This window comes from Ictalurus furcatus, chromosome 13 (assembly GCF_023375685.1).
Source record: "Ictalurus furcatus strain D&B chromosome 13, Billie_1.0, whole genome shotgun sequence".
Lineage (NCBI taxonomy): Eukaryota > Metazoa > Chordata > Actinopteri > Siluriformes > Ictaluridae > Ictalurus > Ictalurus furcatus.
The window spans coordinates 151275-168861 of NC_071267.1; the positions used below are offsets into that span (position 1 = coordinate 151275).

The 17587-nt window shown below is 42.0% G+C and overlaps 1 protein-coding gene across 1 annotated transcript in view; it reads right to left on the reverse strand.

Annotated features, from left to right (window-relative positions):
* LOC128617291 (glutamate receptor ionotropic, delta-1-like) overlaps positions 1-17587 on the reverse strand; it is an 82793-nt gene that overhangs the window by 33382 nt on the left and 31824 nt on the right. Inside the window, exon 2 of the mRNA XM_053640369.1 lies at positions 2995-3048. Coding sequence (XP_053496344.1) covers positions 2995-3048 — 54 coding nt within the window. The remainder of the gene's footprint in view (positions 1-2994; positions 3049-17587) is intronic.

Genomic DNA, 17587 nt, shown 5'->3' on the forward strand with positions numbered 1-17587 from the left:
GGGACAGAATGTGTGATAATAACAAAGTGTCCTGTTCTGTGCTGATCACTATTAATGAGAATTTTATTAAGTTAGACATACCTAGCAATGAAATGTTTCTTATTGACGGATCAGCGGTAAATCTTTCTTCATTTAATATCAGGGTAGCATGAAGCCCAACACAGTATTTATATCACACGATAACATACTGCGCCACGCCGGAACAAACGAATGGAACCAAGCCGACGGATTTAAAAGAAATGCAATGATGTAACGCAGGGATGTTTTTCTGAAATAATCCAAGAGGATGATTCTGTTCTTAACCGGTTTCAAACATATTTGTTAGCGAGACAATTTGATTATATATATATGCGGTTAGATATTATTAAATATGCGGTTAGAAACGGCAAAGAAGCGTAAACTCCTCTGTCCTGAACAGGTCAGAAAGCTTCAACGTTACAGCGTTACTTCTGACACTGGAGACTCCTTCCATAAAAATATTTACCTTTTTAATTTTTTACATTACCCCCCCCAACCCCCCCTCTTAGATTATACGGAGCGCCCACTGTACTGTGAATTATGAACAAAACCCAAAGTCAAGTTTCTTCCCTAAATCACTTCCATTACATTCGGTGACTCACTGCTAAAAAGAAATAAATAAGTAAAAATCTAAGCTAGCAGTGTATTATATTAATACATTCAAATGTAATGGATTTTGTTAAGTTTGCATTTTGGAGTGCCATTAGCTTCACTTTGCATTAATTACTCATGAATCCACATCAGAACAATTTGTTCAGCTTGTGTAAAGTCCATGCAGAGTGCTCGGGGCGGACTGTGGAGGTGACACTGTGTGGATTACCGTCAGGACACAGAACTGATCAACTTCTTTGTGTAAAAACGAGCGCTGGCTCGATTCCTCTCACATCTCATTACTAATAATAAATGGAAATGAGCGTTGGCATGTATTATAGACCGAAATCCCTAAAAAAAACCCCGTATCATTGTTCCACATCACAACTGGAGCTAAAAATAAAAGCAGTCTTTTATTTATTTATTTCTTCTGCGGTAAACAACGTAGTGTGTTTAGAACCATAACCGTCTGAAATTCACAGAACTGACGTTACTGCAGAAATATAAATGAAAGAAATATATAAAGTGTGTTTACCGAGGTGTAATCACGATCAAGCACACTGTTCCTAACCGCACCAATCTTCCTGATAACTGATGTGCTGTGCAAGAAAAAAAATTCTCCAGCTAAGAAAATGGCACCAGAAATCATTTTACACATCTATAAACTGCACCATTATCCTCCACTTTTATTCCAAGATGATGGGACGCGAATACACGCAAAGGCGTAGCTTTCTCGTTTCCCTGCGTAATCCTCAGCTGTTTGGATTGTGGCAATCAATCGCAATCACACGGGGGGGGGGTTATAATTGAGGTGCAACTGTTTGTAGAGGTGCTTTGTTTTTGTTTTTTAGGACAAAGGTGTTATTTTACAGCCTTTCGGTAGGTGGCGGAGGTGGGGGGGGGGGTTATTTAAAGAGCTGAGCTTTTAATCACATACTGTGTCGCTATTTTATGCACAGACTATTTATTATTATTTATTTCTCCTTGCAAAAATGATGTCAGGGTAACTAACACATCCACTGAGAGCTGTGTCTCCCAGAACACACCGCGGCTGTTACGCTCCCGCCAGCAGATGGCACTGTGGCGTCGACATGCACGCGCGGCTTTAGAGAGCGCGCGTGCACGAGACTTTTGTATATGGACTTGTTTAAGCATTGGTTGACGTTCGAGGGTGTGTCTTTAATTTGCCCCAGCTGTCTGTGTTTCAGCTTGATTATGTTGGTTATTTAAACCCCTCGTGTTGCTGTGCACTTCGCGCAGTATTTACGTTGAATGAGTATTTGAATCACGGAATGTAATGGTGAATACGCTACGCATGCTAAGCGGTCTTATTTCCATGTCCGGCTCTCGTTCCATGCCTAGACTTTAGTTCTATGTTTTACCTAGTTAATCTCGTCCAGTATAGACCGCGTTTCCTGTGTTCTGTCTGCTGTTCAGTAAATAAAGACGTTGATCTGCATCTGCTCCCGCCTATGCTCCTGTGTCATTACAGCGGCTGCCAGGACCACACTCCCAAACAACCACCGACTTTTACTGCGTCTCAATTCGCCTACTTATACTACGTACTAAGAGCGTAAATACAGACTTTTGACCATGTAGCAAAAGAGTATGCAAGTACTGGGACGTAGTAAAGGGGCGGTCGCACTACACACCACGCTTTTCATCCCATTGACGGTTCCGTCGAGCAGAAACACAAAGAAGTTCCAAAGTTCACGTTTGGCAAACTCAGATTTGCGAATTCGTATCACGTAAAAACGCGTAACCGATAGTGACCACTACGGGAAAATCCAAGATGGAGGAAGGACGGATTTGTAGCGGTGTCGCGCCGTCCCATTTTAATCGCGACGTTGCTGCATACAGGAAATAATATTGGTAAAAGTATTGATGTCACATCCGTGATTCGCAGCGGTCTCCGGAGACATTCCGCACGCTGAAAGTCTAGTGTGTCTAACGTTATATAATTCATACTATACATACACTTCTCTAGAATTCAATGAATTTTGGATTCGCCCTTCTGACTGTGGTTTGTCCATCACCTATCCTCGCCTGTTTTATGATCAGGTTTTCGCCTTATGATTTGGATTTGTCTACCTTTTTCTTCAAAATAAACTCTGTCTGCATCTGAACCCGTTCCGCCTACATCACCTGACAGGTTACAGTAAAACCCCGTATACACACCCACATACACGCACTGCTGCTTCTCTCACAGCTGACTTGACTGCAGTTTACAAAACGTGTTCCTAACGTTAACCGTCACAGAAATGACTCGGACGATGACCTTCCACTCGCACACTTCCTCTAAAATAGCTCTTTGAAACAAACCGCATTGCACTGAACACAAGGAGTTTACAAAGAGAGGAAGGAAGTGAAATAGTTTTCTCTTACCTCGTTCACAAACACCCAGTGACTGTCTTTGGAGGCCAGGTTGGTTTCTACGGCCTGTGGAGAAGGAGAAAGGAGAGTGATGATGAGTCCAGACTGGACAAAGCCACAGAGATTACAGTCACGTGTTTAGAGAAGGACGCTGGATCACTCTGTGTGATCGCAACAACGCTCAGGATACATTTCCACTCTGGACACAATGCATCGGTGTTGGACACCAAAGGGAATATAGTGCATTTTGAAATATATATATATTTATTTATTTATTTATAGATAGATAGATAGATAGATGGATAGATATTATTGCTGTGGTATAAAAAGAATAAAACACTCGAGGACGTGCTGTTAGGAGAAAATAATCGACTTCGGGCCTCATCACATGTCCGCATAAGTGACTATATGAATTTATTCTTCATTAATAATGATTATACTTTATTTATTACATGAATAATGTACGTTACACGGCCGGTCAGTTAAATCAGCGAGTAATGGAGGAACCTCAAAATGGGATGAGGTGCGGTGCCACTGGAGATCATCTGATGGCGTTAACCAGCTCGAGGACTGAGCACAGGGTTCTGATCCACGCCTGCTGCAGCTGTTCTTCTCGCACTTGTTTACTTGGTTTCTGTGGCGTAAAGCGTGACGCAGGTTATATTCACCACGGTGTAATGGATGCCTTGCTGATCCGTCGTTTGCTTTATTCCGCAGCAGTAGAATTGCGAACGTTATTTTGAAACACACGCGAAAGTTAAGCATATGCTTTTCCTCCAAGGCTTCTTAAGGCCAATTCACAGCGGACTCATCGTGTCAAGACCTTTATTCAGTTCCACTTTAACAAGAGTTTCACGCCACAGCCTCCAGCTCGCACACTGTGCTGCCCATCTTTTACACGCTATCACTTTATCTTTGTTCACTCGAGTGAACCGTAAAACTCTATAGAAACGCTCCAAATTCACACTTTCAGTACACTCTTTCAAATATCTTAATCTACACAGTTCTGCAACACAAATGCATAGCAAAGTTAACATTAACACTGCATTTATTATTGGGGTTTTCTGTTACTGAGCTAAGCATCGACTAAAATCGACTCACTAGATCAAATCCATAAGGATCAGGGAAGTCTGTAGTTTTCAAAATAACTCATATGGAATCGAGCAAAAGAAGTCATCTACGTAATGAATGAGTGTGTGTATGAAGTGTGTGTGTATATATAAATATATATATATATAAACACACATACATGTATGTATATATATATATATTCTTTTCAATTTAGAACACACCACATTACTGACAGTTATCACACAATCTGTGCTTACTGTATGTCCAACACCTTTTTTTTTTCAAATCAGACACCCAAACTGCTGTAAGGTCACAATGTTCTGTACATTTTGTGCTTTTAAAAATGTTATTTTTGCCACTAATGTCAGTGCTCTGAATCATGAGCCGTCAAAATCCAAATAAATCGCAACACACGATGGCTGTCTTGCTAACTGAATCACGCAGACGATAAATTCACTCTGTTTGCCTCGTGTTGTGCAACGTGCGGTGAATCATTTTTGGGGTGTGTGGAATCGATTCCACAGCTCATGGAGTTGACTCTTAATTTCGAATGGCTGGAGTCAGTGAGTCGACTCTTTTGGGGATTGGCTCCCAGCGCCGAACACACGGCAGACGTAAAAAAAAAATTAAAAAAAATTCGAAATATTGTGTGTGTTAAGAAAATTCAATGACGCAAAGGTTATCAAAGCTTATGTTTCAAATTTCTTAATGACTTATAAACTATTTGATCCAAATAGCGTCTCTACTTGTGACATAATGTATATTCTGTTCCAAATAAATGCATTATTAACTGTGTTTCAGTCTAAATGAAGTGACGTAGTGCTTCATAACACATTTCATCTAATTTATAATGAAATTTGTTGCAAGATCTGTTTATATCATATTTTGCCAATTTTGTTGATTCATTACAATCCTAAACAAGTTCAAATCATTCTGGAAGTCCTACAGTTATTGTGTAAGACGAGGACGACCTGCACATTAATTTTGAGTAATGTATTTGCTGTTTCAGTTTAGAGCAGCAGTGCTACACGCAGTTTAGGGAACAGGCTATGTTGGATTAAATGGGATTATTATTATTAGTAGTAGTAGTAGTAGTAGTAGTAGTAGTATTACTATTATTGACGTAGAGAGTAAAAAATGTGGTAAATGTCATTGTTATGATTGCATCGATTTCCACCCTGGTTGCTGTGAAACCTCTGAATGAGCTCTTTTGGAAAGAGACGGTATCTTTTGGTTGCAACGTAAAACGTTTGGTGTGCTAATAAAGAATTACAGTTTTGTCCCCAGCTTTTAATTCAATTACGATCCACAAGAGGATTGTAAATACGAACGTGGAGTATGAATCCATTTGCTGTGCCGGATTAGAAGCTGTATCCTGTCCGCGAGCCGTTTGTTTGACACGTCTGGTTTAGATAACGTTATTTTCCTGTTGGCCTTCAATGAGGCATCGATGTTTCTGTGGCATGAACTAAAGGTTAGCGGTGATGCTGATGGGGGTGTGAATGCCAGGCTGTGGTTTTTCTCCAGAACAGTGTTAATCTCAGAGCCAGTGGAAGGCTTGTGTAGTTTCCGAGCCCGAGCTCACCGGGGTTCTGCAATTTGGACTGAGTGGAAGTCGGCGCTTGTGTAGCTCTATAGCTGTGATTTCTGGAGTGGCAGGTCCAGGTGACACCGCGGTGGCTGGGGAGAGGGTTGCAAGCGTCGCAGCTCAGCCAGCAAATCTGACAGCCATTAACCAGGCGGGGAAATGCGCTCTGACCCAGCCTCGTGCTCAGGGAACTGGCTGTTTTAAAAGCTTTTACAAAGAGGGGTCAATCTGCACAAAGCCGCACGCTTTCTCTCTCCTCTCTCTCTTTTGCTCATGTTGTATTAACACACAAGCACAGGTACATCAAGTCCCGGGACTTACTCTTTACACAGCCATGGTGTCAAGACATGCAGAACGTGATGCAGAGCAAATATTAATATTGTGCCATTACAATGGTTGGCGTTCACTCGGGGGTTTACTCATTCACATTCTGGAGGAATAGACTAGAAAATAATTACACGCCCTTCCTCTGCTTTACTGACGCTGCTGGGGAAAACGCAGATGGCTGACTCTCGTATCGTGTGTTCGGCACGTTGAACGTTCCAGATAACCACAACACGTCGTGAGTGACGAGGAGGAGACAAATTCCACGTGATCCCATGGACAAAATATAATTCGTGTGTGAAATCATTAAAACCATGTGCCCCACAAGACAGGAAATGAATCATGTGTAAAAAAAAAAAAAAAATTATAAATAAATCATACGTGATAATAAATTAATTGTGTGAAAAATCATATCGATGAAAACAATCTGGTGAATGAATCGTGTAATAAATAAATAAATAAATAAATGCACCCCATATGAAAAGTGCATGAAACGTTACCAGTCACGTAAAAACTAATCACGTGGTACATTTCGCACGTGAACCACATGATTATTCACACGTGAAGTTCCGGCACGTTTTACTGTAAGGGACATTAAGATCAGCGTAAATGGTCACATCGATCACCGCTGGCTTTTCTCACGTGACCCGACCGGAGACACTTCTTTACCAAGCACAGACATTAACTTAGTCTTAATCAATCAAATTACTGAGCACTTAGAGCCATATTTATTGATCCTGGAAGATCTATGATGTATTGAAGTTGTGTTCTAGTTAGAGGAGAAAATCAATTAGCAGGAATTGGTAAATGATCCGTCAATTCTCCGACTCAACCTCCGTCCTAATGCGCTCTCTCGTTTAACCAGCAAAATCCATGCAGTGGACATTTTCTGGAGAATGTTCTGATTGGTCAGAAGGTGATGATTAGTTTCCTGATTCTGGCTGCAGCGAGCTGGATGACGGAAATTATTCTTGCGAGCGATAACGAAGCCATACAAATATTTTCTTTCATTTCCTAAAGAACCTTTTGATTGACGTCAAGTAAACCTAAAATAAAGCAAGATATAAATTAAAAACGTAATACCAAGCTGTTTTGCTCGAATAAATTTCCAGATTATTACTGCACACGTTTAAATAATGAGCATTCACTGAGAAACAAAACAAACAACAAAATCTTAGCAAGTTAAAATATCTTGAATATCAGCAAATTTATCTGATAAAAAAAAACATCTGCCAATAAAACACAATGATTTCAAGCTTGATGTGGGTTTAATAATCCTTTATATGGTTTATTCATAACAAGAGACAGTATATAAACCTGATTAAGTTGTCTTTTTTCCACTTTTTTGCACAATTTTGTTTGCAATGTAACGTCTGAATAGTTGGATCATTTATTTATTCAATTAAATCTGTATTGACGACTTCAGTGGAATTTACTTTGCACTTAGGATTAGGGTTAGGGTTAGGTTTAGGGTTAGGGTTGGGGTTAGGATTAGGGTTAGGTTTAGGGTCAGGATTAGGGTTAGGTTTAGGGTTAGGATTAGGGTTAGGTTTAGGGTCAGGATTAGGGTTAGGTTTAGGGTTAGGGTTAGGTTTAGGGTCAGGATTAGGGTTAGGTTTAGGGTCAGGATTAGGGTTAGGGTTAGGGTTAGGGTTGGGGTTAGGATGAGGGTTAGGGTTAGGTTTAGGGTCAGGATTAGGGTTAGGTTTAGGATAAGAGCTAGCGTTAGGTTTAGGGTTAGGGTTAGAGGTTAGGATTAGGGTTAGGGGTTAAGATGAGGGTTAGGGTTAGGTTTAGGGTTAGGTTAGGGTTAGATTGGGGTTAGGGTTAGGATAAGATTTAGGTTTAGGTTTAGGGTTAGGGGTTAGGTTTAGGATTAGGGTTAGGGGTTAGGATGAGGGTTAGGGTTAGGATTAGGGTTAGGTTTAGGGTTAAGATTAGGGTTAGATTGGGGTTAGGGTTAGGATAAGATTTAGGTTTAGGTTTAGGGTTAGGTTTAGGATTAGGGTTAGGGGTTAGGATGAGGGTTAGGGTTAGGATTAGGGTTAGGTTTAGGGTTAAGATTAGGGTTAGATTAGGGTTGGGGTTAGGCTTTGGCTTCTCAAAAAACTATTTTAGCACCTATATTGGTTTTTTTGTTTGTTTTGTTTGTTTGTTTGTTTTTTACATTATCAGTCTGTACACTAACTTCAAATCAAGCTTTATATTAGAAATAACGAGCGAATAAGGATTTGAGGAAATAATGACTACTCACGCACACACACACACACACACACCGCGGCATGTGCTGGGCGCTTTACAGCCTTGCTCTCTCCGTGTGAAGAGGTCGTGTGAGTCATTGTGATTTCATGAGCTTTTGGAGGTCAGGACACAGCCGTCTCCGTGGGCAGTGATGGGGTCGGGCACGAGGAGGAGGAGGAGGAGGTATGAACAAAGGAGAGTATTGTTTGCAAAAAAAAAAAAGAAAAGAAAAGAAAAAAGAATTAATTAATTAACTTTAAAAAAAAAATAGTTTGAAGAAACATCGTCACGAGTTCCAGAAACCCAATCTCCCGTTTCGCTCCGTGTGCATCACGGTTAATGAAACAGCCAGGGTTTTTAAAGACTGAAGGCTCATGTCAAACCAGAACACTGCATATTGTAAGATGCCCACTTGCTAAGGGAGATGAATTATTATGAATAACAATATGTTGTGTGGGAATTCATCCATATTGACTCTGCTGAAGCAGTGGTGGACATCACACACACACACACACACACACACACACACACACACAAACCCCATATGACCATGTAATAGCACTGTAGCTAACAGATGGTCCTTCTGATGCTCTCTGATGGCTGGAGATATCTCTGGGTTGAAATGTTGACTATTTTGAATGTTTGATTTGGTCAGTAGAAGTGTAGGCTCTGAACCCCCTCAACAGCTGGACATGTCATTTGCATGCACAGCTGTTAAGTGAGTAGCCACGTCCTGAAATTTGCTTTAACTACGCGAAAAATGAAATATTTTCTTTAATACCGGTCAGCTAGTAAAATGAATAGTCGTGCATGCTGTGGTGTTTTGCGTTCTTGTGATATTTTACAGGTTTGGTTTGGTCCAATAATTGACAAATTACACAATTACCAGACAAAAGCTACCCTTCCTCCGTTTTGCCTTAATGGTAGCACATTAGCGACTTCGTGAGACATATCGTATATGATGGCTGTTTGGTTTGGGGGAGTGTTAAGCCTGACTTCTATCTCCCATCGCTTAGTCACACATGAGTCACTTGTCATGGCCTCAGGGAATGATGGGAGTAAAAGGCTGTTTAGTTCTATTTAACTCCACACAGTGCCGTTCTGGCTGCAGTTCAGTGGATGAGGCTCCTCGGGGAGAGACTCCGGCGGGATCAGCGTCAGGTCTGCCGCTTATGAAAGCTGTCCGAATGATAACTCGGGAGAGCGCTGTTGTGATGTGTTGGTGTTTGTGGATTGTGGAAGATAACTGCATGAGATACTGAGCACAGTGTGTCAGAGATTACGCTGAAATATGGTGGAATTGATCGAGACGTCCTAGACAACAACATGAATAGCGTACGGTCATCGGTGGCACACCGCCAGAGAAGTTCTAGAGACTTCCTCAGTTTGTGGTAAGGTAATCATCATGAGCTTTTTCTTCTCTCGTAATAGCTGAGGAAGGGCACGAATACGTTATCTCTAAAACGCAACTCTCTCAGCTGCATTGATCTGACTAGATGAAACAGGCCGTATCAACAGTAATTTATGCCAGATTTGCCACAAACCAGGTGATCATTTTTAATTTCTCGATTTCCACAGGAAATGATCATTCAAGCGAAATGCAAACATTCAGCTCCAGTCACTTTTAAGGCGTGTTTGGTGTGACGTTCCTTCAGTTCCCCGCCTGCAACTTTAGTTCCCACCTGTGTAAGAAAATCTTACATGCGTAGTTTCATCTTGTCATATACGAGCTCTCGTCATCATTACGCGTGTGTACAGACGTGAGGAAGAACCGTGAGGAAGTACACGAACACGTGTACTTTTCCATACCTTTTCAAGTTTGAACAAAAGCAAGAACACAACATCTGTAAACGTCTCTCTTAACGAAGTATCGATCTGACTATAGGAAACGTCTCGAAAAGCACGTGTAACCGAAACGCTCCTTTTCAAGTAGAAAAAAAGCCATCAAACGTGTGAAGATAAAAGAAACGAATATCGAAAACGAATTAGCGCTTGAGAAGGAAAACTAGCCTTTACGTTCGACAGCACATTCAGAAGGACTCATTTGGTGCTCAACAGGATTTTCTGAAGCCTATAATGCTGACAGTATAATAGACTCGATGGAAGAAAATGAAACGAGGACAGCGTCATTACCAGGAGAGACCGCTTACACGTCCGCACAATGAGACGCACTGTACTGCAAAACAGTGGCGCTGAGAGATAAGCGAGCATAAAGGCGTGCTAGCGGCGCTGAGCTGCACCGCGTTTGTGTTTTAATAACTAATGGACCTGGCTCTGTGATTACTCATTTTATTGTCCACAGGACCAAAGGTCTGGACAACTGCTTAAATATACTGTTCCACCATTTCATCAGCTCTGCTTAGCGATACTTTTATTCACATCTGATTCATCTGATTAATTTGAGACTTTCAAACGCTATTTAACGACACAAAAAGTAAGATGCTGGTCCACCACGAGCCACCAGAACACCTAATTCAATGAAAGAGACCACGCCCATCACAATAGAAATGTTTCATCAGTCAGAAGAGCTGCAGGAGTGATTCTTCACTATTCAGTGGACGAGTGGAGGTGTAGCGTGCTAGCAAAATAAATAAACGCCCCCTACAGCCTTCTTGTAGTGCGCTAAAAATTCACGAACGGTTAGGAATATAGCTTATACAATATACGTTCCGTGCTCCTCGAACCCTGTATGTGCACAACATAGACAGAACCATGACGTTTCAACTGAGAATTTCTTCATTCCACGCAAATCAGGTACAACAAAACCTAGCGATCATCTGGAATGATTCCTCAGAGCGATCCGTTGGCGCGCACGGCACGATGGTTCTTCAGTTCCCTCGCTCAAAACTCTAGTTATCACCTGCAGATAGTTCCTGTTTACTGTCTGACACAAAAATGTAAGATGGCGAAGCGGAGTTTCATCTTGTCCCATCATATACGACCTCTCGTTATCATCAAACGTGTGCACGATACAAATCATAGAATTTGTAAGGTTTTAAAGGTTATAATGGGAATTGTATTGGTTTTAATGGGAAATGTAATGGGTCTCTACTGGTAATTCGTTGCCTTCTATTGGTGGCATGTTATGTCTAGTGGATACCATTAAGGACCAATAATGGTAATGGTTTTAATGGTTAGCTGATGGTTTATAATGGTATTTATAGTGGAAACCATTAGGATTTCTGTGATGGTTTCTATTGTTTTTTGTGGGGGTTTTTTTTCCAACAGAGATCTAATCTGAGAAGGAATCTAGTATGAAGCTGAGCGCACAATACGTAAACCACACAACTGATTTTCACCCTGATTAGTGTGTTATTTCATTTGAACTAGGTCGCTGTATACATCATACAGTATATCAGTATATCCCGTGTACAGCTAATACTGTTCCTCACTGAATAAAAATAAATAACCCCACACTGGACAGGCCACGCCCACATGCAACAACAACAACAGCTGCGACACAACCACAAGAGTCAAACTATAACGAGTCATTTGAAAGCTCTGATCAGACGACGTGTCTGATCTCAAGAACGAGTGAATAATGAGTCGAGTTCTGTCAGAACGCTCGAAAAGCTTCTCAGGAATATAACTCGCTGTTTACGCATCCTCAAATGTGGGCTTTATGAATAACGTAGTAGGGCTCTCACAGGAGCTGTTGGAGACGTACAGTAAGAAAACGCATCGGTTAGTATATCCTGTACGCTGTATGTATGATTAGAACTTAAGATTTTCTACTTAAACTATATATTTGTAGAGATCTTTCTTGATCTTGCTCCTCACACGCTTTCACGCCTACATGAACGCCACTGCTCGTATGCTTGGTTTCTCACGTAATTGGTTTTTGCCTCAATGGAACAATGGAAAGTTTATTGAAGCGGCGCTTACTGAAGTGTGATAATCACAGCAGAGTACTGCTTGAGATGAAATGTTTGAAAAATGTATTATCCGCTGTTTTTTTCCCAATCTTTTACGATCGCTTTTACGAAACACCAGTGTCCCAGACCCAATCGTGTCGGCGATGGGAAATCAACAATTCCTTCACAAACCCCAAGTAAACATGACTACTGTACAATCTCCACAGCGTGCTTCAGAAGGTGAGATCATCTCGAGCGTTTCTACTCGATAGGTGCAGGAGGCGCTCACGATTCACGGAACGAAAGACCTGACTGCTGAGAGAATCATTTCCTTTACACGGTGTCTGAATAAAGTACTCAATTTAATTATTCCCGGGTATGAGCATACACTTTATTGTTGCTTTTTTTTTTGGCAATTATTTTATGGATGCATCCTCCAGACGATTAGATGTGTTCTCCGTGATAAACTACTTTCATAAATTCTTCAATAAAAGACTTCGGTGCTCAGCAGAATATCAAGAACCCAATTTATGTTCAGTAAAGTTCTGTCATTTTTATTTATTTATTTTTAAATCTCATGTGTTTACGTTGTCTGTGCGGTACATGACGTAACTGTGGTCTACTTCTGTAGTAATATAAGTATTAAAACGTATGCGGGGTTCGATTCCCACCATGGTCCTGTGTGTGCGGAGTTTGCATGTTCTCCCCGTGCTGCGGGGGTTTCCTCCGGGTACTCCGGTTTCCTCCCCCAGTCCAAACACATGCATGGTAGACTGATTGGTGTGTCTAAAGTGTCCGTAGCGTATGAATGGGTGTGTGAGTGTGTATGTGATTGTGCCCTGTGATGGACTGGCACCCTGTCCAGGGTGTACCCCGCCTTGTACCCCATGCTCCCTGGGATAGACTCCAGGTTCCCCCCGTGACCCTGAAAAGGATAAGCGCTATAGAAGATGGATGGATGGATAATATAATATAATATAATATAATATGAAGCAGTGAAGTGAAGTTGATTATTTTCTCATAACAGCACGCCCCCATGTGTTTGATTCCTCTTAGAACACAGCAATTTGTCTTTTTTTTTTTTGTAAATGAACCACTACTTACTGTTCAGCCCACTATTTTCCACTGTAATTCTGCAATTCTACCGGTTTCACACTTTCTCCACAGGGAAGCGGAACCATACGCGAGTTTACATGTTTCAGCTCGACTGTTGGGGTTCTTTCCACTTTAGAACGTGGAAGAAGTTCAACCGAGTGCAGGAGCTGTTCCAAAGATTCATTTTTCCTACTGGAAGCCATTAAGGGAGGGTTGATCTGAAAGCTACAACATTTTATAAACTATAAAGCACAGAGAGGAGAGAGAGAGAGAGAGAGAGAGAGAGAGAGAGAGAGAGCGCATGTATTCCAGTGAGTTTTCAGCCACAACGGAGATGTTAGAGCTCAGAGACGAACCGAGTGACGGAGGTGAGATAAACACGGAGATATAGATATGAAGACTGACCTCAATTATAGTATGCAGATAGAAGAGACCTCACCAAAACAGAACAGGGAGCGGTGGAGATTCAGGCGTCACACATCAGAAGCTCGACCCGTCGGCAGAACCGCAGAGTTCTATTCAAGTGTTCAGAGACGAACCTGAGGTGGCGACTCAGTGTCAGAGAGGCAAGCTACTGCACAAACACTGCACACTAACCACCGGGAACTTTTCCTTCCAGTTCCACTGCTTAGGAAGTTCTGAGATCACGTTCTGAGATGCTTTATTTAAAACGGTGCTGTGACAGGAAGCGAAAAATGACTGTTTACACCCTGAGGATGTAGCTTGGAGTGTTTTATTCCCGCTATACCACAGCCAACCGAGTACAATACGTCTTGAGTTCTAATGAATGCTGTGGAAACGAGATCGTTCGTGTTGTCACACATTTTGTCGTGTACACAAAGCGTAAACTAGTCTGTCCTGAAGACGTGGGAAAACGTCCGACACTGGAGACACCTTCCATAAAAGCGACGGAATTAAATAAGTCTCCTGACAAAATATCAAATATCGACTCCATGTTTTTGTTTTCTTAAGACGTTACTATGGAAACCGTGACGTATCAGAACGAGCGCGTTGATATAAACCTGCGCTACCGTCAGAGCCGCTGTTCTAGAGCATAAACCAACACCTGACGACCAATCACAATCCAGAACTCACAGCGCCGTGGCTTTTTTTTTTTTTTTTAAAAAAGCATTAAGGATTTTAACTGCCTTCCAAAGCGTGTGAACTATAAAGTCAAATCTGGATTAGTTTTGCGATTAAAGAAAATCTCCAACAGTTGTCGAGCATTCCCAGTGGGAAACATGGCCGTGCGTTAAGAGTTCACACTTCTACTGACAAATATTTCATTCTTCAAAATCCTCAGTAATTCAGTTACAGTTCGCTCCTGCTGTTAGATCCGTGAAGAAGGCTGAAGGCAGGAAACTCGTCAAGACAGAGCCTGCTTTAAATACGTTCCTCACCCAATCACCTCCGCCACCAAAGTAATCAGTGCATAAAACTTTTAATCTCTTTTCTTCTCGAGGATAATCATTCACGTAGATAAATACTGGCACCCTTTGGCACTGTGACTCATCATGGCATTTCTGTGTACCTTGTTCCAGAAAGCTGAATCCATCCCTGCTTTAGACTTCCATTACCCAAGCAGGCTGGGCTTATTAAGACCGAAGCCTGTATGATTGAATATAATGGGCCATTGATCCTCCGCCAACAAAGAAAGTGTGTGTGTGTGTGTGTGTGTGTGTGTGTAGAAAATCTAAACAATTCCTCTGCTCTTTTTTTCTTGGAAGAGCTGGAGCAAACAGCGACACGCGGCAGGTTAGCACGCGCAGCATACTGATGTGTGTAACAAACTCTGAATTCTCCTGATGCGTCTATTCAAAAAGCCTTCCAAAATAACGACCTTTTCTAAACATCAACCTCTTTATTTGTTTTGTTTTTTTTTTTGTCTTTGCGTATTTTTCATGGTGTTGCCACGTCCCCTGCTCACACCTCTGCCCACACCTCTGCCACTTTCTGTGGGAAAAAGCCGTCAGTTTCGGTGTGCATGTACAAACAGCTCGCTGTGATGTTCTATTAAAAAGGCGCGAGGTAAATCAAAATGCTTCTTAGTACACAGACGGCTCTCCCTCAACCCCTCTGGGGTCTCATTACTGGAGTAATATATCTGTTTTTCACATTCCTCTCTCTCTCTCTTTTATCCGCTCGCTCATGTTTTCCCTTTCTGCCATGTCAGTCTGCTTTGTGACCCACGGAGACGAGCTGAGCTCCTCAACACACCGGAGAGCTAGCGAGAGCTGAATACTAATTTCACATTTAATCGGGTTTTAATGACACGAGTGTAAGAAAGGAGAGGCCAGAGTTTGGAGATGTTGACTGGATCCACTACACGTTCAATATGGAAGAAATTTCATTCTGACCAGCACCTACACACATGACTGATAGCTTACAGATTTTCCTTGGCTTGCTACAGATACCACTGGAACTCTATTTCCTCCTTAGATATTTTTCAGCACTCATAAGACCACAGGCGATGCACTTCTGAGGGATGGTCATGAGGACAGGTGGCAGAAATGAGGTTCCTGGTACAGGATTGCTGCCTGATTCTCTGTGATTGGGTGAGGAGCTCGACAGTCTGGGAGAGCTTTGGAGTGAAGGCTCGACTGAACTAAGATGAGCTAGTCGAGATGGTTTGGGCACGTTAGCCCACCTTGGGAATGTCTTGGGATCCCTCAGGGGGAACTGGAATATGTGGCTGTGCCTCCTGTCTCTGGTTTACTGCTGGTGCAACTTCCTCCTTAGATATTCGTCTTTAATTAACAGATGGGAAATATGAGGTATGGAAATGAGGTTCCTCTGCAGCCTTGCTGGGATATGGTTGGGAGGGGTTAGGAGAACATGACAGCCTTGGAGAACAGCTCCTGCTCCTCTGAATTATGAGGACCCAGTTGAGGGGTTTTGGGCATGTTACACAACCTTGGAACTGTCTTTGGAGCCCCAGAACGAAGCCGGAATACATTCGCATGGATAGAGGTCTGGACTGACCTTCACAGCCTGCTGTCTCTGGTATAACTCCGGTGCAACTTCCTCCTCAGATATTATTCCCAATTTAAGTGTGTTACAAAAAAAAACATTCCTGAGACCACAGTTGAAGCAGGAGAATCAGTGCTTAAGCATTTCTGAGGTATAATACCGAGCTATGTGTCGTTGCAAGCACGAGTGGTGGAAATAAGATTCCATCACAGGGTTGTTCTGTGACAAGTTCAGAAAAATGTACAATTCGTCAGAGCATCTTAGTAGAGCTGCTGCTCGACCAAATTGAGAGGAGTCGGTCGAGGTGGTTCAGGCACTTTACAAGGACACCCCCTGGCGGGATCTTGGTAGAGCTGATCAGACACCTCCAAATGCACAGAGAACTCAGGTCAGACCCAGGAGCTGCTGGAGAGATTATATCTCACAGTCAACTGGGGAATGTCTTGGGATCCATCAGGAGGAGCTGGGGATAGAGAAGTCTGGACTGAACTTCTCAGTCTGTTGCTGCTGTGACCCAAACCAGAAAACAAAATGAATGAATGATTGAGTAGTATTTGTGGTCAAATCTCTAATCTGCTACTTAACCCTTCATAACGAATACTGTAACCACGATTCGATCTTTTGAAGCTTATCTAAAGACCAGTCTGAAGGAGCAGACATGATGGCAGCTCAGTTTGGTAGCAGATACAGGTTCTACTCCTACCCTCAGGTTCTGATGGAGTTCCAAGTGTAATCCAAGAGTGTTTCAATCTTGGATTACAATCATGGAAGGACTCTATGGGATGCAGAAGTGCCAATATTTAGGGTTTAGTAGTAGTATGTACAATTTTGACCCCTTGCTAAGGCGATGTAGGAGTCCCCTGAAGCGAAGGGGAAAAGGACGCTGGACGTAAAGCTTGCACTTGCTTCTGTAGTGTTACTTTCGCTTCATGCTGACTTTATCTAGATGAACTTTGACCGGTGATGTCACAAGTCTCAGTCTTGTGAGCCAATAGGAAGCAAGAAAGTGGAAAATAGTGTTACAGTGGGTTAGGGTTAGGGTTGTGTTCCTAATTGTGCAGAAAAGTCCGCTAATCACCGTTAGCTACAGTTGTAGACCGTTTATTACGATCTGATGGATAATATAGACATGTCCAAATTGTAATAATTGCGTAATTATTGCCCAGCTGGTTAATTATAAATGTAAATGTGTCTGCAGTTAAATATATATCGTTTGGCCCGCAGAATATTTGATCATTCGTGGTGTTAGCATGGCGCCGTCCTCTCCACCGACATACACACAGAGTATTTGTGGTAAACGTCTGGGTTTATTCTCCTGTTAGCCATGTTGGCACAGGAGCGTCTGTTAACAGATAATGATGAAAATCTTTGTACACATACAGTACTTGTTGGCAGCAGATCCAAAAATATATTTCAGTTGGGCGTGGAAAAAAATATTTTTGATTTCCAAAAGCAGTTCTTT